This window comes from Pithys albifrons, chromosome 13 (genome assembly GCF_047495875.1).
Source record: "Pithys albifrons albifrons isolate INPA30051 chromosome 13, PitAlb_v1, whole genome shotgun sequence".
Taxonomy (NCBI): domain Eukaryota; kingdom Metazoa; phylum Chordata; class Aves; order Passeriformes; family Thamnophilidae; genus Pithys; species Pithys albifrons.
In genome coordinates, this window is record NC_092470.1 from 8,236,990 (window position 1) to 8,260,336 (window position 23,347).

The following is a 23,347-nucleotide window of genomic DNA, read 5'->3' on the forward strand; positions in this document are numbered from 1 at the left end:
CATGGCAGTGTTGTGCTGGGTGTGAGGCTGTTGATGGCGGCACAGCCCCAGGTGTGAGGCTGATGATGGTGGTGTGGCCCCAGGTGTGAGGTTGGCACACAGCTGTGCAGCCCTGGGTGTGAGGCTGATCATGGCAGTGTTGTGCTGGGTGTGAGGCCGATGATGGTGGCCAGCCCCAGGTGTGAGGCTGATGATGGTGGCGTGGCCTCAACTGTGAGGCTGATGATGGCGACAAGCCCCGGGTGTGAGGCCGTTCAAGGCAGTGCAGCCCCAGGTGTGAGGCCGATGATGGCACTGTTGTCCCGGGTGTGAGGCCGATAATGGTGACACAGCCCCGGGTGTGAGGCCGATCACAGTAGTGCCGTCCCAGGTGTGAGGCCGACGATGGCGGCCGGCCCCGGGTGTGAGGCCCAGCACATGGCGCCGGCCCCGCCCCGCGCGGCCCCGCCCCGCTCTCGGGCTCCGCGGTGTGTCCGACCCGCGGCTCCCGTCAGGCAGCGCGCGGGGCCGCGGCCGCCCCCGCCTCCCGCCCGCGCTCCCCCGGCGGCGGCGCTGAGCGCTGAGGTGGCGCCGCACCCCGGCGAGGTGAGCGAGGCGCCTCCGCCCGCGCTGCCCCATCCCCCGCCGGCCCGGGCGGGCGGCAGCGGCGGCCCCGCCGCGGCCCCTGCGATCGCAGCACGGTAAGGCCGAGCCCGCCCCGTGCCCCCGGCCCGCCCCGCCGCGCTCCCCGGGCGGTGGGCGCGAGGGGATTGTCGCCGGCGAGCCCGGCGCCATCTTAGGTCGGAGCGCGGCCTGGCGGCGCGGAGAGGGACCCCGCGCCCCGAGGGCTCCCCCGGGCCGCCCGCGGGCACCGGGGCGTTCTGCTGGCGGGGGCGGCCCGGACAGGGCTCTCTCCGCCCCACCTCGGCCGCGCAGGGCCCGCCGCGGTCGCGAGGCTTGTCGGGCAGCGCGGGGCTGCCGGTCCGGCCTCCTCGCTGCCCGCCGCGGCTCTGCCGTGCGGCCTCTCCCGACCCCGCGTCCTCCGCCCTAGCTGGCTCGGCACCCTCGGGACGCGGGCGGTCCCCGGGCTGGCCCCGGCCCGGCTCGGCCGTGCGCGCTGCGGGCGCGCTGGCACCGCCAGCAGTGAGTGCCCTTCCCGAGGCGGGGCTTGTGCCTGCCCCCGCCGGGAGGGCAGCGCCGGCCGCACAGGTTGGGTTGGGGTTTGAGGGAAGTTGGTTTACAGTTTGGTTTGTTACAACTTGCAGCTGCAGTTTTAGCTTGGTCGTTGTTTCCTCGCATCTGAAACGGTAAAAACGCTGTTGTTCGCAGAGCTGGCGGTGCTGTGGATTGCACGCCCCTGGACAACAGCCGTGGTGCAAAGTTATGTGCATGTATGTGGGCCTGTATCGGGAGCCCTCTGAGAAACACAACGTGGTGCCCATCGCATGACCTGTGTTGTAAATAAAGATAACTTCTCTGGGCATTTGAAGTGCACTTATTGAAGTGGAGGAACTGACGTAAGGATTGACTGAGGTCATTTGGTTTGTTCAGCCTCAAGAGGAGGCTGAGAGGGGACCTCATTGGAATTTACAACATTCTCTTGAGAGGAAGAGGAGGTGCAGACACTGATTGATTGGATCCAGGGAATGGCCTGAAGTTGGGCCAGGGGAGGTTTAGGTTTGATATTAGAAAAAGGTTCTTCCCCCAGAGGGCAGTTGGGCATGGGAACAGACTTCCCAGGGCAGTGGTCACAGCACCAAGCCTGACAGAATCCCAGGAGAATTTGGACAATGCTTAGAGGCACATGGTTTGATTCTTTAGGCTGTGCTGTGTAGGGCTGAGGTGAACTTGATGATCCATGTGGGTCCCTTCCCAATCAGAATATTCTATGAGTCCATAATACTATTATGGAGGGATGACAAGGCTAGTCTGAAGACTTCCAGGTTAATGTAAATGTTCTCACTCCTTAAGCTTACTCCCAATTTCATACTGGTTAATTGGTTTTGGTTGTTTTAAGCTAATCCAAAGAAGTATTGAGTCTTGGAAGGCTCACCTGAGCTGAACAGTGGAACAGGTGAATTGCATCTGAAGTACTAGATGGGTTTTCAGTATCTCAAAGTCTTACTGCAGCTGCATTTGCCATGATTTTCCATAGTACTGATATCTGTCCATCCTCAGGATGCTTTTCTGCACATCAGTCTTGCAACTGTTTTCACTACAGTTGTTACAGTCTTCTTACATTTACTGATTGTATCATTTTGTTGTTATTATGTAAGTGCTTTTAAGTCCTAAGGAAAAAAAAACCCTGAATGTTACAAATATACCTGGTTTTAATAAAGTTAGGTATTTTCAAACCTAATTGCCATGGTAAGGATGTCCAAACTAGTGGTTTTAAAACAGTTCTTTTATCAGAAGTCTATTGCTGTTTTGTGCGATGAGTTCAAATTTTTTCTCTGTTTTTTATCAGGTTTTTAGTTCGTTGTTTTCTACCAACTAAAATAGTGTACCAGGGATTTGTGTTTTTGCAGGTTGTTGGTTATCTGTGCCTGTCTATTGAACTTTCATGGCTACCCTTAGTTTTTGATGGGAAGTTGCCTTTTAAAGCAGTATCTTCAAGTCTAATGATGTTTTTAAAATATTTGCAGTTTTGACACTTTAGCCTACAGTAATGATTTAAACACTTGCTTTGTGTATATACATATTGTATTTCTTTGGAGTTTGAACCTTTCAGATCCATGGACTGCCTTTGAGGAAATGTGTGTATGAACATTTATATGTTGCTATATATTAAAAAATGTCAATGATAAAGTCTATTTGTCAGTAGGTTTACTTTTCTTATACTGGTGTCTGCACCTCCATTGTGAAGTATGTGATGAGAGTGGGGAAGGGATTCACTGTTGGGTTCATCTTGGAAAGCAACTGCTTGCAGGATTCCTAGAATGCATTTTCTCTGTTCATGTAGTTAAATAAGCTAAAATGTTGGAAGCTGCTTGTATTCTAAAAATGGATGTAGATATTTCCTTTGGCAGGGGACACCATTTGCAGGAGCTGTTCCTACAGACCTCCCCTACTCAAATCCATTCCCCTTACTGCAATTTTGATTGTTCAGGCCACAGATTTTTTGACCTCTCAGTTTTTAGACAGAAGTGCTAGTGGGCCAGGTTATTTTTAACCTGCCCTAGTTCATGTCAGAGTCCTGTGCAAAGTTGTGCTAGTACAACTGAGGAAGAAGAGAAGGAGCAGGGTGGGAACTCATTAGGCTGGCTTTCTTCCCAGGAAAAAAGTCACTAGAAGCTTGGCTTCAAATTATAGCATTGAAATAAAAAAATGGTAAGAGACATGAAATTAATCTTGATACTTGCCTCTTAAATGCTGCCCTGCATTTTGAATCATCTTTGAGAATACCTTAATCTGTACCTCCTGATTAATGAAATGTGACGTGGCACCAGTTGGTGTCACCTTCTAAAAGCCCAGGACTCCAAAAAGCTGATGGAGGAAGGAAAGGAGCATAGCTTTATTTTCTTTTCCTCCAAGGCTTAATAGGTACTAGCACCAGCAGCCCCATTCTCATAGAAGGAGAGGATGGTTCTGTCCTCTCCCCTATGATGAGCTGTTACAGACTAATTATTTCCACAGGCCATCACCAAATCTAGCAGTTCATTACTCCTGTCCTGATGTTGTGTTCTCTCTGATATTAGACAGTTTTCTCACCCCGTCTGTGCTGCAGATTTCCATTTCAAACTGTTGATGGACAGCGAGGGGTATTTACTTTTGCATACGTGTACTTTCAAAAAGTAAACTTGACCAAATATTTAATACATGCGTTCTCTTGAAATATTTTTGCAAAGGAGAAAATAATGGGGAAGTTTACAGAAAAATGTGTTGAATAAATGCCCTCTTCATCTTACAAGAGAAATAGTTTTAAGAAATATCAGCTTATGATTCTGAATGTAATCTTGATTTTGTCACCTGGTGTGAAAGGTTTGATGGTCTTTAGTGACATAGTCATGTATGTTAGTGCTGGGCTGATGCCCTGGCTGTTGGGTTTAGAGAGGGTTTAAAGGGCCAGAGAACTATTACTGCATAATAGTAGGAAGTGAAGCTTCCATAACTGGTTTGCTTTGTCAGGGAAGTGTTTCATCAGCACAGGAATGAGGGAAGTACTGATAATGGGTTTTTTTGGGGAGTAGCCTCCTAGTAAGCCTAGAAATACTCTTACAGTAGTTGTGTACTTCTTAGAGGAACTGTTGCTTGGATATTCTTCACTTTCTGTCAGAGCAGTACCTTTTAGAAGGTACTGATACTGTGGTTTCAGTGGCTTCCTCTGACAGTGTGCTATACAAAAGTAGTTTAAAATTATGTGGAGAATATCTTTGGTCTTTTCTCCTTAATAGCAAAGATGAGAATTGAAGTAATTGTCAGATTAGTGATGTGGCATCAGTCTTTGAAGATTTCCTGTACCAGATTAGGCTCAACCTGTACAGAAAATGGAGAGAGGGGGAGACCATTGTGTGGGAATTATTGACCAGTGCAGTTTTCTTTCCTAAACAGTGAGACATTTCATGACAGTACTGAATGTTTTGGTCTGTGTGGCTTTATTTGTTTTGTTTTGTTTTTACTGTCTAGTCTCAAGATGGCAGAATTATTTATGGAATGTGAAGAAGAAGAGCTAGAACCATGGCAGAAGAGAGTGAGAGAAGTGGAGGAGGATGACAATGACGGTGACGATGATGATGATGAGCCAATCTTTGTTGGGGAAATCTCGAGCTCGAAGCCAGCTGCTACATGTAAGATAACTTCTCCATAATTTAAAACAGATATTTCAAGGTATAGAAAGTTAAAGTTAGTTTAAAAACACGGAATTTTTAACAGTAAGATGGAAGAAATTCTCGATCTTAAAGCTGTACATCTGTCTCACTGAAAATTATTATTCTTAAATAATTCTGTCCTAAAACCCAGATTATGCACAGTTCTATTACCTCTAACCTTAAATCTCTCAAGTCAAAAGGAGGACATTTAAAGGCTTTAACATTAACAATGTACTGGCACCTGAAAACAGTTTTCAAGGGTGAATATTTAAAAATTATTCTGCATACTCTTAAAAATTTGAAGAATATTTTTAAATTAATTTAATAAGTTTTCTGCAGTTACAAACTTTTAAGACTGAAAAATACCTTCTGTGTTTTCTGAAAGGTCCAGAGACCTCCGAGTTGCTGTTTGTCACTGGCAGTAGGTCATGGCATAGAACAACTAGTAAGGCACTGTTAGATCAACAGATATGCCAAGATTCATTGCAGTTGTTGTAGTCTCAAGATATTTTTTTAATCAAGGGATGGAAATAGATCAGGTGAAAACTAAGATTTTGGTGTATGATTCTGTGAACTTGAAGGACTTTGGTTAAAAGGTAAAGACCTAAAATGTTTGGATCTTACTCTAGTGCTGTCCATACTTGGTCCTGACACAAGTAAAATCACTTCTGGTATAACTTTTTACTTATCTCTTTTCCTTCCCTCTCCTCAACTTTTTTCTCTTTGTAATCTTCTACTTCACTATCAAAAACAGCTATGGAAGAATGACCTCAGTTCTTCTCTGGCTTGTAAGTAGTACCACCTGGCAGCAGTCAGGCTTCAGTTTGTTACTGGGATAGGCAAGACACTGTGAACTCCACTTGCTTATCCCTGCCTAGTTTGTACCTGAGAAAGCTCCTGTCTGGTCAGATGAAAAACTGATGACAAATGGAAGCTCACATGTAGTTCTTAATTTTTGGAAGGGTATAGTTTCTGCAATGCATTACATGTTCTTAACCTTTTCCTGACAGTGCAGTTTGCAGTTTTTATACAGACTGGTGTGGATAACCTGAAAGAAATAGTTAAAAACCCAGCTCTGACCTGCTGGCACAGTGTCATGTAGAATCAAGTGCCCCTTCTGGTGTACTGAAGGATTATTTTGACTGAGATGAAAAGTAATTCACACTTTGTTGCCTTTACCATTTCCTGCAATTGCTCGTTTTTCCTACTGTTACCACTCATTCTTGCTTTTTCGTAATGCTACAAACCTGTAATTTGTTAGTACTTTAACATTTCACTCTGTCACTTTTCCTCTTGTGCTTCAGTGCTGGTTTTACCTCAACAGAACAAATAACACTTTGATGGAAGAGGGGAAGTGGCACATCAGGTCTATGATCAATCTGTTGAGACATGTAAATGTAGTTTATAATATCAAATAACTGACTTCTGAAATGTTGTTTTTAAAAGCAGTAAAATCTGCCTTTGTGTTTTCGGGCATGAACTGTGCATTGCTATCTCAAACTGACTGTGCTTTGTGAGATGTAACTTCTAGGACAGCTTTTCTTTTGTAGGTGGATGATATTTTAGTTGCATTTCACTCTGGAATTCAAATGTGAGGTATAGATTTATTGACAGTCCCAAAGTGTGCATGTTGAGCTAAATCCTGAACTAATTTAATCCTTGTTCATTGTTACTGCTGTGTTGAAGTAAAAATAGAATTACTATCAGACCACAAAATTTTGTCATATCTTAAAAAATGCAAACCTGTTTGAATCTGTTGGCTGCAGGTGCTTTGTTATTAGTATGAACTAAATGCAGGTGGCAGGTTGAAAGCTGTGATCTTTGGAGCTCTACTCCTATTAGATTTATTTATCAGCTTGAGAAATGTGTATTAATGAGCTTGCTGGTGGAAAACAGCCTCAAGGTTGTTAAACACAATGTGTAGTTACTTTTAAAATCTATTGTTTGAGAACTTGATGTAATTTGACACTGGTTTGCAGTTACTTCAAACCTTGGTGGTTTAGGTATTGGAGAATCAATCTAATTTCATATGCATATTTTCACAGGTCAGAGCAAGAAACTTGTCAGCAACACTAATGGAGAATCTGGGAGTAGAAAAATATTGTGATTTGATGTATATTTTTGTAACTTTCTGGCATGATTGGAAATCCCAGACTAAGACATAAAAAGTTAGGGAATGTTGGTGGCATTAGTTAGGGGGTAAACATCAAATTTGAAAAATCCCCTGTTTCTGAAGAGCTACAGCTCTGGCCATGGACTGCCATGTAAGCAGTAAGAAAATTAGTTCTCTTGTAATGCAATCCCAGCATGACTCCTTTGGTTGCCAATCTGTTGGTTTTCCTTCCACACTGGAAAATGGATATCATGAAGTCTAAAACCAAGTTTGTAAGTGCTGTGTTTTCCTGTTAATGCAGATTGTGTCACTGCTGGTGTAGAGAAAATACTTCCTTTAGTTCTAGTATTTGGGCAACTTATTATGTATATGAGAAAGAGAAGTAAATAAATGTACTATAATCAGCAAAGTTAAATGTTAATGAATTTTTGTGCTCTTATTCTGTGTTTGTCTCTAAGAAAATAAAAACTGAGATTCTTTAGTGCACTAGCTTAACTGAAGAAGAGTGGAAGAACATATCTTAATTTGTACAAATTATACTTTGTTTTGCCAGGTATTTGTTTTAGAAATAGTAGTCTACCTTATGGGTCAAATCCTGATTGGCTTAATTACTGGATATGAATGCTACTTTTAATTTGAAAAGCAATGAAGCTATTAATTTATTTGCAATTAAGATGAATGTGACTTTTGACAGATATATTGAACAGAGTCAACCTCAGCCCATCACGAAGGGGGATACAGAATGGTGCACCCAGTAGAGGTACTTTATTGTCCTAATATGGTAATTAAAAACAAAAAATCCACAACACTTATGAAACATTTGGCTGCCCAAGTACAGACAGATAACTTTGGAATCCTTTGCAACAGGTACAGTTGCCACATTCAAGACCGAGAGTCACCATTATGTGACACCTACCCCCAGCCCCAGTGCTGTGCCGCTCCCGTCAGTGTTTCAGACGTGCTCTGTGGCAGTTCAGCCACTGCCTATACCAGTGAATGTTTCAGGACCTTCCCAAGCACTGCAGAGACCAGTTGCTGGATGTTTATCAACACAGCAGATGCCTGGGTCAAGTTCTGGAATAACACAGCCTGTAACCATTCCAGTGACTACACAGCCAGCAGCACGAAATGTCGTGGTTCCTGCAGTGGCTTCCAGGCCAGAGACTGGGACAGCACAGCCTGTGGTGCTCAACCAGGTAAGTCTTTATGCACTTGAACTGTAAAAGGTATGATTACTTTTGAATAAACATACTGACTCAGTCTGGCGATGTGAAGGCCTGGACTGGGTTATAGACCAGCATTGTGTAAGCCATAAAGATTCTAGGACCATAACCTTGTACTGGGAAATTAAAATATGCATTTAAAAGTACTGATTTGTAAGACTCAAAGAGATAGCTTTAGTAACAGTGAAATGAGATTAAATGAAAATCCTAGACATTAGAGAAATTAGTACTGTTTAGGCTCTTTATGTTGTGAGGAGAAATGATGGAAACTCATTCTTTAAATTCTGCAGATTTCATTGCTTAGAGATGGATACTCTGTAGTGATAAATTAATGTAATTTTTAAATAGCTTGCATTTAGTATGTCAAGTAACTTTGTGGGTTTTCCACCATTTTTTACAGTCCCTTGCTTGGTATTTTTTCTTTTTAAGAGAATGCTGTAGTTGGTAACTCCCTAGAGGGTTCTTCATTTTCATTCATATGGCAGTTGTAGTGAAACATTGGTGGGTAAGGAGGGTGTAAGCAACCAAAAGTTGCAGGATCAGCAGGTGAAACAGTTTGGCAACATATTTGTGTTACTTGAAAAGCCTAGGGGAATTCTGCACATAGATCAGGTATCATTGATCTTCCTGGGTTGCCACAGCACCTCACGGAACCTCAGAATGTTGCTTCGAGGGAGTTGATTTTGGTGCTGCTTTTGTTGCCTTATCTGTTAGACATATATGAGAGAAAGAATGAGGATTAAAATTTCATATTTTTATGATGATTTTCTGCCTTGGCTTTCTGTGACATTTTCATTCACACGTGTTCTATTTCTTCCCAACTTAATTATTCCTAAGTGGCATGGGCTTCAAATGTTTTTGTGGGAACTGTTTGGCATTTGGATCTTCAGCTTCCAAGTTGACCACTTAGAATTTGAATTTAATTTCCTCTGGCTTTGAGAGGCTTCTGCTTGCTGCAAATTGGTGCTACTTCTGAGTTACTCTTTTTGATATTTTAAAATGAGGTAGCTGTTATGCAGGAGTAACAGGCAAATACCTGGGTTTAGGTTGAAGGAAGAAAGTATTAGTTTTTTAGAAAAACAATTCAAGTGTAATTTGAAACTTTTCAGACTTTTGAACAAAAGCATTTAAAATGAGCAATTCAAATAGATGAGTAATATTTCATAAAAGGGACTTCCCCAGGTTGTATGATAGTTTTTACTCTTCTGCTACACAGCTGTGAGTAAATTAACAAGAACTAATGAGAGCTGCCAACTGATTAAAATGTCAGAAGAAACCATTTGTAATGGACTTGATTTTCAGCTGAGTACTTACGAGTACTTTTAACCAATGGTATGTTTTTAAATAAACCCTTTGAAACCTGCAAGTAAAAAAATATTAAACCTCTTATTTCTTTTCCCTCTTGAAAATATCTTTTTAGGATTATATTATGGATTCTCCACCAGATGCACCAGATAATACTTCTGGACTATTGTTCAGTGTGCGAGAGAACTCTGGAGTTACACAGTACCAGGCTGGGCCAGCAGTGAGTGCAACTGGTGGGTATAACTGTAGTAGTTAAGAGAAAAAAAAACAACCTAATCTCTGGGTTATAACTTTAAGTAGGATTTCTAGAACGTAGTACAGTAGCTACTTTTTTCTTCTCCCTGTATGTAACACTGTGTAATGTTTGATGAAATAAACTTTGGAGCACTGTGTTGTCAGACTTTGCTTTTTGGTGCGTTAGGCTGATGGTGATAGCGAGCAGTGTCATCTTACAGTGCTCATTTAGATGGGAAAAGGCACTGCCAGATCCACTGTATGTTCATTGACAGATGAAGGTTTGTTTCATCAGCTTTGGCTGTTGGAAATGGGAGGCACTGTGAGCAAGAGGCTGTGAACAGTACCTGAAGAACTGCTGAGTGGATTCCCCGTGGTGGTGATCCGGGTTTCCTGACTGCTCTATGCAGGAGGTGGAGTAGATGGGATCAGAAGGATCCTTCCTGAAAAGGAGGGGAAGGGAAAGAGTTTGACAATTAGAATACTTCTTTTCAACTAGCTAAATTGCATTTCAGCTGTAAAGATTTAACCTCCTTAAAAACCACCCAAAAAGCAACTTTTTTTGGTGTGGTGTCTCAGCAGGTGAAGTAGATTTGAAGCATGCAGTGTTTTCAGTCTTAAACAGGCTGTAACTTGGGACTTCCCTCCTTTGTTTTGAAGGATTGTACTTCTGTAGTAACTGACCAGAGTCCTGTTATTCTGTCTGTAAGTAAAGGAGGACAGTCCTTTCTGACTGGCCCCAGAGGTGACACGTCCTGTACAGTGGATGGCCTGACGGTTCATGCTGACAAGTTATGTGGGACAGAACGACAGCTCGTTTGTTAGGTGTCAGTGATGAGTTTGCATTTTGAGTTTAGGCATTCACTCCAGATACACTACTAACCTTCATTTTCTTGCCTGTGCCCAGCTATGCTGTTGGTCTCATTCTTGCCTTACTGGGTTAAATAGCTTTTTATTAAGTAAGCAAGGAGTTTGTTTCTTGAAAATGGTTCAGTATTCCAGTTCTTGTTCTCCAGAGAACAGATATTAAAGTAATTGGGTTTGGGGTTTTTTTTAAGTTAGGGGACTGGCTTGCATACTAAAGTGTATTTAATAGAGAAACAATCAATTACTTAAAAGCAGTGAGGATTGCAATTCAAAACATCTTAAGTGTAACATACTTAGTCTGTGTATTTCTGTGAGACTGCAATAGGATTTAAAAGTTGAAATAAAAGTTTTTTAATTGTGGGTTGAAACATGAATATTTTAATGACACAGAAGGAAAATTTTAGATACTTTTCACTGTGCAAGAAGGAAGTGTCTGTGTATTTTGTGGTTGGCTTTCTTGGTGAGGTCATGTAACATGCTTATGTTCATGTGTGCCAAACCCTTCTTGCCTGTGTTGGTGCTTTGCTTCTCTCTTCATAAGCAGCACTGAAGGCCCAAGACATTCTGGAATACAGCATTTAAAAGCAGACCCTTTTTGAAACTGGCCTGTGATACTCTGCAGGACAATTTAACTTATGCAGATGAATCACTAAAGACATTTTTTTAGCATAATAGAGCATAAATATTTATTTTTGAGATCTAAGCAGGGAAATGACAGGTTTCCAATGAACACTAAGCAGTCATTTTCTTACGTTGCTACATTGGTATTGGTGTCAGAGTAAACAGCATTGGTGACTCTTACATGCAGGTTGGATGGCACTGAGGATGTATCTAAAATGTAGATAGTTTTCTGGGAATATTTTGAGAATGTGCTTCCACAGATTTACCCACTTGGAGGAACCAGCACATGCTGTAAGCAAAAGGACTGCTGTGTGGAGTTGGCTGGACTGTATCCATGAGTGCCCAGCAGTAGCTGGGTGGGAGATGCTGGTGCAGGGCATGGCACTGGAGGCCTGAAGCAACGTGGCTTTCCTGTCCCAGTTCTGTTACCACAGTGCGTGCAATGCTTTTACTGTAGCTCACTGTTTCTACTGCCTGTTTCCATCATTTATAAGGCCAGGTCCCTCCAGCACAGATGCACAGAGCAGCATTAAGGACTTCACAGCAGCACTGTAGTGTGTGTTCAGAAACCTGTCAGCGAGGTGATGCTGCATGCAGGGTACTTCGCTCCTCCTTGGATGTGTAGACAGTGTATGGTGTGTATGAGCAGAGCCAGCCGTTTGATAAAGTACAACAGTATCCACCAATAGCATAAAGTGACAACACAACTGTTTGGCTGCTGCTTTTCCCTCCTCTCCTGAGTACCTGGAGTCCCTGTGGCCTGCTGGATAGAGGATTGGACAATTAGTCTGGAATGTGGGTGATCTGAGGAATTCTTATGTCCACACCACAACTGAGAGAGGCACTTTGGTGATATGTCAATCTGATTTAATTATATTAAATAATACTTGGAGTTGGTGTGATTAGTTTTCAAAATAGGCCAATCTTTTTTTTAACGTGAACAAACAACAGAAATAAAATGTACACCTATGTATATTCTCCTAGCATTTTTATAGTTCTTCTGAAAGGGAACTTACTAATCAGTTGTATAAACTGAATTACAGCTACTCACCTTTATAAATATATAGAAGTCTTCAAAATTTTTATCACAGATGTGTCAAGCTTTTAAAATTGAAATTATTAACAATATTGTTAACATGGCAAAATAGTCCTTTTTTTCCAGATTAGGTTTTCTACAGTTAAATAAAATAGTTTAGTGAAGGTTCTTGTAAAATCAGTATGTAGACTGGTGGCTCAATGCTCGAATAGCCTCAGTGATACTGAAGAATTCTACACTCATTTCAGGCCTAGGGAGGCCTTTGCTGAGCAAGACATGTGTCAGTGTAAGCAGCTCATATACCTAGCAGTGTGAGTATAAGTAAATTAAAACCCTCTAGGAAGTACTTGTGTCTAATGAATAACCTCTTCATTTTGTGTATTTGTGAATGAATGAACATTAGGCAAACAAGGCATAGAGTGAGACATTTGAGCTTAATACATTTATGTTAGAAAGGAGAATATGTTAGGATGTTTAAATATGTATATAACAAGCAAACTGTTTTCCCATGTATGAGGCACAGTGTGGCAAATTCTCCAAGATGCTGATCAGCATTCCCTGCTTGGATTCTGTCTCTGTACATTGACTGGGGAGACTCTCCAGACTGTTTGCTGGGTTTAGATAGTTCCCACTGAGTAAACACAGCTATGGGTGGGAGAGGGCTGTTTTGTTTCCTCTCAGAAGTTTGAATAATGTTATGTGACACAAGGTATCTCTCCTTGTTCAGAAGACTTTAAAGATACTGATTCAGCTGCTTATTACACACAAAGTCATTGGAGCAGCTGTACTGCTGGGATGGGAATATACAAGAATGTCGTTAGCTTGGATCTTTGTGTCCAGAATTGGTATCATACACCTGTCATGGTGTATGATACAAAGAGTATTTGCAGCCTATTGTGAGTTTACAAGACTCTGCTGGCACTTCAGACTTGCTGTGTAGCTGAGGCCCTTCAGGGCTGCTTGGGCACTGATCTCTGTATGGAGATTATATCAAGACAACCTTCCAGAGACATCAGTTTCTGACAGGACAGAGCCATGTATTGATGGACATATTAATCATCAGCCTCTGAACCTCTGAATTTCTAGGTTATTTTTTTAGTGACCTTCTTCAGAAGAAATACTGCAAACAATAAGCAAATCAACCGTTCTTTCAGAAAAGAGCAAACAGATGTGCTGTGCTTTGTCATTAGAAGTTACAACACTGTTTACAATTTGCATATACAAACTGAAGTTTACAGAGTTAAATAACAGACTAAACCAGCATTAACAAAGAACCAGAAAAGAAATATGTTTTTATCAGGAGGGCAGAGCTTGTTCCAAATAGTGGGCATTGCAGAAAACAGGTGCTTAGCTTGACTTTATTACTGTGAACTCACCTTGTCTTAGATAAGAGTGGGTCAGGATGTTAAAAGTAGGCCAAATAAATTCAGGTGGCCATAGTATGATGTACTGGGTTTCAGGGAGGGATATGTATCTCTTTGCATTTACCCTTTTCTGCTTCACTGGCCTTGGAATATTCAGTCTGAGTTGAATATTTTTTTCATTCTGGCTTATTAGTTTATTAACTGCTTTATGTGTACTTGCCCATCCCTTAAAGTGTAGACATCACTAATGTATCCTAATATACTATGGAAAACCCTGAGGGTGTTTAATTTAAACCACTGTAGATCAGAATAACAGTGGGTTTGTACCCAAGCATCCTGCTAGTTCTGAAGGCAGCAGTATAACTGCAGGAAAGGCCAAGCCTAATGAGGTTGGTGCTGGAAGCAATTCAGCTGTTTCACCTACAGTTAACTCTCCACCAGTAATGCCATCACAGAATTTGTCCTCAAAAGGCAGGGTAGATGCCACGGTTTAGTTGGCAATCCATGCCTCTGTTTCATGGAAGAAAAACTCATGCAGTGTTGCAGTAGGTCAGTGTTATTAGTGCTGCTCAGGCAATGTAAAGATATAGCTGTTCTTGTGTCTTAAAATAAGAACAGCCATTCTATGCAATGATTTACATACCTTTAGAAATTAATATACCTGAGGTAATTACCCATTCAAATTGTAGACCTTAATGGCTTAGTAGGTATGTTTGAATTCTGTAAAGCAATTAGTCATTCCAAGATGGATGATAAGAATAAATGCCCCTGACCTCATTCTTGTAGTTCAGACCTTCTGTGTCAAAGAAGCGAGTAGGGAGTTGAAACTTTAAAATACATCCAACCAGAAAATCAAGATGGAAAGAATTCTGTGACTGCTGAATTTATCAATTAATTCTGATCAAATAAAAAGATGGGGGAAAAAATCGTTTTAGCAATGCCAGGCAAGGCAACAAGGACTCTCATTGGAATCTCCATCCTTGGAGAAGTTGACTGAACATGGCTCTAAGGATCTTGGTAAGATTTGACTTTGAGTAGGAGGTTGCACAAAACCACCTCCAAAGGTCCACCTTAATAGTCAAAGTACTGAACCACAGTGTGTTATGCAGGTTCCCCCTTTTTTGCAGCAGCAGTTTAAAACAGCAGTGGGGGAGGAGAAGGAGAATTTCAAAGATAGTGTGTTCTTGGAAAGATGTTTCCCTCTGTGCAAAAACAGAGGTAGTCCAGCTGTTTCAGAGTATTCAATAATTGGGTGCATTTTTCTTCTGAGCCAAAAAGGGCTTTCCAGTGATTGTAGTAGGCAAGGATTTATTTGTGACTTTGTATATTTCCAAGATGTACTCTCTCCTGTAGTGTTGAAGTGAGTAGTTATTTACAGTGTGATACTGATTGTTTGGAATGATTTCAGATTTGGATATTTTTGCATGTCTTGTTTGGAGCTGGTTTGCTATCAGACTGTTTCCTGGCAGCCAGAAGGAAGTGGCTATAACATAAATTATACAGCAAAAAATTTCCTCCACCCTGTTTTGGGTGAGATAGATACTGTGTTGTAGCCTATAATACAAGAACGGTAACTGAAGGATCTTGCTAAATGCAGTAACAAAGAAGTAGATCATACTGACTGAGAGCCTCATTTTGCTGTTTGTCCCTAAACCATCTCATACTAGTATAGCAATTTCTAATCTGTCACAGAATCCAGTGCTGAAGCACTGCAGAACACCAGTTTTGCTGCAGAACATGTTTCCTTGAGCTCAGTTTGAGCTTAGCTGTGATGTATCAAAATGTTTTACAAACTAACAGTGGAGACTCGCAGCATTGTTTGTGATACATGGCATGGCATCCACTCTGTGAAGGACTTTCTGTTTAGCAACACTGTTATGTTAAGGAGAAATATTGTCTACCTCATGGAGTATGCAAGACTAATTTTGTGTAAAAGTGTGTAACACTGTTGCATGGTCATGTCTTCAAGCAGACACTCATTCCGTTGTTATAAGGTGGATGTATCTCTGTGTTTATTTTTGCTACATTTTTTCATAGCCCAGACAGGGAACAGTTGACTCCGCCGTTGAGACGTACTTTTCCTCTGTTTAGTTTCCAAACTACTTACTCAGTATGGAGTCCTCCAGAGATATGAATGAGTTGAGAATGCAAGACGACCTCATCTGAAAAGCTCTGATGGTTTTAGGCAGCCTATAGAAAACTTGAAGTTTGTGTTGATTCATAAAAGTTTTAAGCTAACGCGAAGTTTTAATACTGCTCTTTTGCTCAAAAGGTATTAATCATATATGTTGATAAAAGAAGCACAATTTCCTTTCATTACTGGCAGCAATTATTAATTTAGAAGATTTATTCTCTAGGTTCTCCAAAAACACCTTTGCTCAAGAGGAATGGTGCATTTGAATAGGCTTAGATTTCAAGAACTCTCCAGAGAGAAATAGTCTTATCATTGAGAACCAAATGGTGAAATTCCTATCTAAAATCAGTTACCTGAACCCTGCTGTGATGATGATCAGGTCATGGCATAAATCAGGCTTTACATGTTCTTTTGAAAATTAAAGTTAGTAAAAAAAATGCATCAGAAATCAGTCCTATCCAGGGCATGGTGGGGTAATGTGCACAGAATGAATGCTTTGTCCCTAACATGCTACCTACCTTTGCTTCCTCATGTGTTTTTTCCTAGTTTGTTGCTAAGATTTTGTAAAAGTTGTTTATGAGTGTAGATCCAACAGAATAAACTCCGAGACTGGGGAAAAGGAAGGGTAGTTAAAAGGTGGTTGTAAAACCTTGCTTATGGTTACTACAGCTACATTGATGGAATAGTTTTCATTGGAAATAGCATATTCTGCTAGAAGAACAATGATAAATCAAGTATTCCGAATTTTTACATTTTACAGGGACAAATGCTGCATCAAGCATCATAAAAAATGGAGGACCTTTTCCACGAGCTTGTCCAAAGTGTAATATTCATTTCAATCTTATGGATCCTCTAAAAAATCATATGAAGGTAAAATGTTTTGGGGCTGGGAAACATTAGAACAAACTTATGTGGTCTTCTGTTTGGTTGTGAAAGTGCTGTGTTTGATATCAAGCTGGTTTGGCTTCTGTCTGGGATCAGCCAGAGCTCAGGAGAGGAAGACTGGAGTAGGGGAGCTCTAAATCCTGCTGCTTTTTGCCTCATTTTTCCAATGTGATGAAAGCGTGTGATAACAGACAGCCCAGGTGACCCATGTCTGTGTTAGATCTCTACTGACACAGCGGTGACACTGCTAACTTGCCTTTTTATCTTGATGTGACACTTGATACATTGAGGTAAAACTACTTGATAGATAAAGAAGTAATTAAGGTGTGGGGAAGAATTTAATTTGTAGTTCATATTTAACACTGTGAGAAACAAAACTTGTAGAAACTGAGCATTATTTATTCTGATTATGAAACTACTTGTTTCTGGAAACATTGTTTCCTGGCAAATATTTATTATCATTTAGGAAAGATCTGTGCAATTCTCAGGCATATGTATTCCATTTCAGGGGGAAGAAAAATGGCTTTATAGTCTATATACAATGTGAATATCCCACACAAAAGAGTATGAACTGCTGTGTAAGAGAACTCAGTGAGGATCTGAGTTTGTTACCACAGGTGGTTCTGATTTACAGGGTTATGACACCCTAAATGGTAGTTGCTGTTCTCTTCAGCTCTGAAACACTGTTAAGAAATAGAGATAAATGGGAAAAAACCCAAGGGTTTTATCTTTTTCTAATCATTATTTGTACAGAATAGCTCTTGCACTGAGTACATCAGTGGAATGAAAGAGCCATTGAAGAAGTGTGTTTACTTAGTATTATTTAATTAAATTTTTAGTTGAACTATATCGAATAAATATACTAAGTTACTCTGCCATGGTAGGAAATTAACTCCTTACTAGTAGGCTTGTAGGAAGTAGTCCTGCACAATAAGTATTATTCAGCAGGAGAAAAATCTGTCCTCTGAAACATTCTAATTTTGTTCGCTGTTGGTAACTTCATAGTACCTTCTTTATGAAGCACTTAATACATTTTAAGTGTTCATTTTCATAGGATGGCTCTTGGGCCAAGCATTCCTTGTGTATACTTTGACATAAAAAAGCTTCAACAGTGTCCATGGTGTGACTGGGGATTTCTGAAATTTTTAGTAATACTGGAAAAAACTTTTGAGGTTTCAACATATGTTCTCCCCTAAGAGATAAGAGAGAACTTTACATAAAGTTGTCAATAAACTTATGCTTGTCAGCAAAATACTTGCATGTAATCTGCTTTTATCCTTCTCGTTGATGAAGTAGAAATTTTTCGTATGAATGAGGCAACACTCCTATTCAGTTTTCTTGATTAAATTTATCTCACATGAACCCCTTCAGAATAGTCTTTTCAGTTTTTATGATATGTAGTTCTTTATTACTTGAACACTACATAAAGATCACTTACTGTCCAAAATCATATGTAAATATGACTAAGACTTGAGCTTCACATCTAACAGCTTAACATGCTGTTGTCGTTGATGCAGTTTGGAAAGAGAGACTGATACCTTTGTCTCTTTGTGTCTCTTCTCTCCCTGTTTGTATCCAGTATTGTTGTCCAGATATGGTAAATAATTTCTTCCCAGAGATCAAACCAGAATGTTTGAGCACAAGTAAGGCTGTTGAATCGGAGAAAGGAAAATTGATTATGTTGGTTAAGGACTTTTATTATGGCAAGGATGAAGGTGACACCCAGCGGGTGCAGCAGGAGCAGAAGACTCATACGACATTTAAGTGCATCAGTTGTCTCAAAGTTCTTAAAAATAACATAAGGTATTTGAACTCACTTCCTTAATTGTTTTTTAATCACTTACAGCCCATAGCACTTTCATGTATTAAAAATTTGTCTTTCTGGAATAGAGTTTTCTTCTTACTTAAGACTGTTAATATTGGCTGATTGATCAGAAATTGAATTAGTTTTTACTTTGCATGTGTGAACCATAACTTGAAGCTCTTTAAAATTTGTACTCTAATCTGTAGTGGTATCTAACATAAACACAGAGTTTTAATGAGAGCAGTTGTAGGACTTTGGGTTAGAAGGGGCACCACAAAGTATTTTACAGTTTGCCATCTGGATTGATGGTGATCCTGGTGGATCAGAGTGCTAATTCCCTCTAGGGATACACAATGACTAATAGTTGGTGGTTTACTTATGTAACATCTGTTATTTTGATGGAATAATTTTACTTCCAAATGCTGAAAAAACCCTTCTGTAAGCTGTTTTAGTAGGTAGACAAGTTTATGTCATTGTTCCTGTGGAAGGTAAGGTCACTGAACTTTTTTTTAACATGCATTCTTCAAGGGAAGCTGAAGTAGCAGAATGTAAAATTGAAAAATGGACTATTGCTTCAAAGGGCACAGTCTGCAAGTTAAAATGAACAGGTTTATGCTAACATTAGACCCATATTATTGAACAAAACAGAAGTTTTGTGTAATTAAAAGAATGAAATTTGCTATTAATCATTAAGTAGGCACTATTTTCTACTCAGCATTATATTGTAAGCTATTGGTGCTGTGGTGCCTGTGTGTGTTCCCCAGCAAGTTATTAAAAATATATGAGCACTTTTTAAAAAAAATTTCTTGAGAGATGACTTTAACCATATTAATTTCTGCTGTAACTTTGTGGCTGTACTCCATAGTCCTGTAACTTCACATTTTTTATTCTAAGGTATATTTTACACCTTTGAGTATTTATGATGGACAGAATAAAGAAGTAATGCCTTTCTACTTCACATATAGAAGTTTCTTTGGCTGTACTGAAATAAAGCAAATGGGAAATAGAAGAGTTTTGGAAGTTGAGCAGTAGTGGATTAGTTCAGTACTAAATGCTTTAAACAAAGAAGACTCCTGGAACCCTGAGAGCTTTGAATGGGTGTCGTTTCACAAAGTTGTCGTGTCTAGTTGTAGATACCTTCTTGCTACTAGATAGGTATTAGCACAGCTGAAGTTAGCCTTGTTTCAGAACATGGCTTTGAGACTGGTGCTGGTGAATGCAGGGTGAACAGCTGACTCTTGTTGTCTTTGCTTCATTCCCTTTAAGGCAAAAATTTTGTCTAAGCAAACATGAAAGATGTAACAGATTGTTTTGTCTTAGAACATGTTTCATGAATGCACATGTTGTGTGTTCCACAAAGTCAAGATTTCTAGTCAGCTTTGTTTGTCTTTTTTCTTGAATGAACATTTATTACTTAGAGTTCTCTCATTTAAATTGAGCAGTCCTTGCATAGTAAAGTTTCTAAAGAATCCTGTACATCTTGCATGTGGTATGTCATGTATAGCGAATAATAAAATGTCATTTTTTGCACCTGTTCACTGTCATTTAAAGGTTTATGAACCACATGAAACATCACTTGGAGCTTGAGAAGCAGAGCAATGAAAGCTGGGAAAGCCACACCACCTGCCAGCACTGCTACCGGCAGTTTCCCACCCCGTTCCAGCTGCAGTGCCACATTGAGAGCACGCACACGCTTTACGAGTCATCTAGTGAGTTGGAGCTTATCCCACTGAGACTTTTCCTAAGCCAAAATTTTTAGGAATTTTCTGACTTTTATTTGCTGGTTTGTAGGTTGAGAATAAATCTACTGTCCTTAAAGAGTAAGAATCTTGAGATTTAATACAGGAACTGAGCACTCACTGAAAATTTTTTTAGACCAGTTTGTGTGCAAAAAATGTCTTTTAAAAAGCTTTTTTGGTTTTTTCCTTGGGTTTTTGTTTTATTTATTTAAATTTTTTTTCAATTGAAAGGTTTACTTCAGGAACTCGCATTGTTTACTATCCTCGCTTTCTGAAATTGTGCAGAGAATCACTTAAGAGTAGAATAATCATTGCATTCCTTAACCTTTAGAAATATATACAGTTCACATATATATGTATATTTGTGTGTGTGTATATATGTATTATAATTTATATATTTATGACCCCTGTCAAATCTTTACTTTTTTCTTGGTTTTTTTTCTAGCAATTTGTAAAATCTGTGAATTATCCTTTGAAACAGAGCAAGTTCTTTTGCAACATATGAAGGACAATCATAGGCCAGGTGAAATGCCGTATGTTTGCCAGGTATCTGAGTGACTGTTTTCTGTTTGGATTACACCACCCCCCTGTCTTCACTGTCAATTAACTTCTAACCAAAAAAGTCAACCTTTTTATTTTAGGTGTGCAACTACAGATCCTCAGCTTTTTCAGATGTAGAAACACATTTCAGAACAGTTCATGAAAACACAAAACATTTGCTATGTCCATTTTGCCTCAAAGTAATTAAAATTGGAGCACCATATATGCATCATTACATGAAGCATCAGGTAAGCAGATATTATCAGCCCTTAAAATGCTAGAAAAATGCTAAATATATGTAAGGAATTTCCTTCTGAAGAAAGAAACTCAACTGATTTGTATGGTTGTTACTGGGTAAGAATAGTTAATAGAATAGGTTAGAAGAATTTGAAAAGCTTTTAAGGGAAGTGTTAGACATTGTCATGTTTTTGTGTGGCAGCATCTCTGAATATCCTTGAAAGAATTTTGGGGTGTTTGGTTTCTTCATTATATTGTAGTGATGTGTTCTGCTGTTTTTGGGGTTACCAGCAAAACCATCACTAGTTCAAGTAAAGAAAAAGATAACAAGTTACAATGTCTGCTTGTAACTGGGAATCTGATTCCTCCTCCTAATAGTCATACTGCCTTGCATTTTCAAGTATTTAAATACTCTCTAATTCCTACACAATATCATGTCTGTATTACTATATTTAACATGTACAGAGTTAGAATTTTGTTCAGTTGATGTTTTAGGCACTGGATGAGCATTGCTTGAGACAAGCTGATGCTAGGTTTCTGTTTATCATGCAATCCATGCTTACTATAGATTATCTTTCATTTTTAAAAGAAAAAGGGAATATACCGCTGCCCCAAATGCAGACTGCAGTTTTTATCATGCAAAGAAAAAATGGATCACAAGACTCAGCATCACCGAACGTTTAAGAAGCCCAAACAGTTAGAAGGTTTGCCTCCTGGAACAAAGGTAAGTGTTCATACAGGAGAATTTGAGGGGACAAAGGAAAAAAAGTCTTGGTAGAGAAAAGGGTGGAGCAGAAAGAAACGCTGTTCTTCTTTCTTTTCCAAAGCAAAGCTTTTAGGGTTATTTTTGGGGTTTTTTCCCCTCACCTCCAAAACTAAAAAATATTCCTGTTGCAAAAATTTCCAGCACTATTTATGGTTTCTTCATGATGATTCATGGTGTTCTTTGTCCTATTGTTCCATATATGTATATGGCAGAAATCCAGTTAGAGCTGTAGCTTTCTTGAGCTGTTGTTTGATTTGTCCCCTGCCATTTATCTTTTCTTGTGCATCATTTTTTGTGAAACATTTTCGAACTGTCAAAGGTGGTGGCAAAAAATGCAAGACCTACTTCTGCACAGACAGTACATGCTTAAAACTAATTCTCCAGGTTGTCTTTAGCTTCAGCATTTGAAGGGTAGGGGGAAATCTTGGGTCCCTTCAGCACACTTAGGCTGTCTCGAAATTATTCTTCTATTTCTCAAGGAGGAACTACTTAGACTAGCATTGTCTTGTAGATTTTGAGTCTCTTTTCCTGCAGTATTTTAATGAGGTGTTAAAATATATGTCTTGTCAGTTGCAAGGAAGAAGAAAATTAACATTTTGATCAGCTCTTCATAGTTCATTTGCTGTAGAGTCAGGAAGGGAAAACGATGCAGTTGATGTTGATTGCGTTGCTCAGCAGAATGAATGTAAAGCACTGATTCTCTACTGTGACAAAACCTTAATTTTCTAAAGATTTCAGGCTTCATGATCTAGTAGAAGCTTAAATTATGTTTAAATTTTGGTGCTAGTAGACCTTGACAGGATGTAGATGATGAGACTGAAGAGTGTGGGACCAGGTTTAAAAGATGATGTGCTTGAGTATGGGCAGGAATACATTTAGGAATCATGTTGTGAGTGAAAACTCAGGAACCAAATTTAAGGGCAAGGGCAAGACAAGGGAGTTCAGTAAGGCTGGATGAGAGGTCAGAAACCAGAATTAGTCCTTGGAGTTGTAGGATGAGGAGCAAAAATACCTGAAGGAAGTACAGTGGTTAATCCTAAGGCAACAAGACACAGGACTTGATTAAATCCTGGCAGTGATGGGATGGCTTGATACTCTTCTTACAGGGCTAATTGTCTGACCCTCTTGTTACAATTTTTTTTTTAAGAAAGCAGGATGCAGGTCTGACAAGAAAGCAATGTGGTTTTGTAATGGCTGTTTCCACCAAAAGAAGTTTTTTAAGCATCCAGTAGGCTATTGAGTTAACTCTAGTCCAGCAGTAGTTTCAGCATTTTGGTTTTTTTGAGGTAATCTTTGCTCAGGAGAGTTTCTTATGCTGTGGTTTGTGTTCTAAAGTGTCTTGAGATTTGAGACAGATAGAAATGGGAACTTAGCTTGAATCTAAATAAACTTTTTTATTTCATACTTACAGGTCACTATTCGTGCATCCCTTGGATCTCATCAGTCAGGATCATCGGCTTCATCTTCTGTTAGTACAAGCAGTTCCACGTTTCAATTATCACCTAAAGCTAAAAATACAACCCCTAAAAATAATAACAAATCTAATACAAATAAGTCAAGAGGAAAATCAAAACAAACTACAGCAAAGAAACAAAATGCATGGACCAACAGCAGAAAAAAAAAGGAAGTTACAAATTTAACATTTCATAATCTGAGGTAAAATGTTAGCATTAAAATTATCTTTAAATATAT

The 23,347-nt window shown here is 39.8% G+C and overlaps 1 protein-coding gene across 5 annotated transcripts in view; it reads left to right on the top strand.

Annotated features, from left to right (window-relative positions):
• Positions 1-529: 529 nt before the first annotated feature.
• Positions 530-23,347, top strand: part of ZNF280D (zinc finger protein 280D) — a 41,925-nt gene continuing 19,107 nt past the window's right edge. Inside the window, exons 1-12 of one of the 5 annotated variants that reach the window (XR_011698936.1) lie at positions 530-680; positions 4,606-4,766; positions 7,595-7,660; positions 7,768-8,096; positions 9,544-9,661; positions 16,445-16,554; positions 18,149-18,372; positions 19,925-20,082; positions 20,558-20,658; positions 20,754-20,900; positions 21,479-21,613; positions 23,067-23,311. Coding sequence is in view for 4 of the 5 variants with exons in the window: in XM_071568355.1 (XP_071424456.1) it covers positions 4,613-4,766; positions 7,595-7,660; positions 7,768-8,096; positions 9,544-9,661; positions 16,445-16,554; positions 18,149-18,372; positions 19,925-20,082; positions 20,558-20,658; positions 20,754-20,900; positions 21,479-21,613; positions 23,067-23,311 (1,787 nt within the window). In the remaining variant the exon portion in view is untranslated. The remainder of the gene's footprint in view (positions 681-4,605; positions 4,767-7,594; positions 7,661-7,767; positions 8,097-9,543; positions 9,662-16,444; positions 16,555-18,148; positions 18,373-19,924; positions 20,083-20,557; positions 20,659-20,753; positions 20,901-21,478; positions 21,614-23,066; positions 23,312-23,347) is intronic. The other 4 variants (XM_071568355.1, XM_071568357.1, XM_071568356.1 and 1 more) reach the window with 4 other exon arrangements.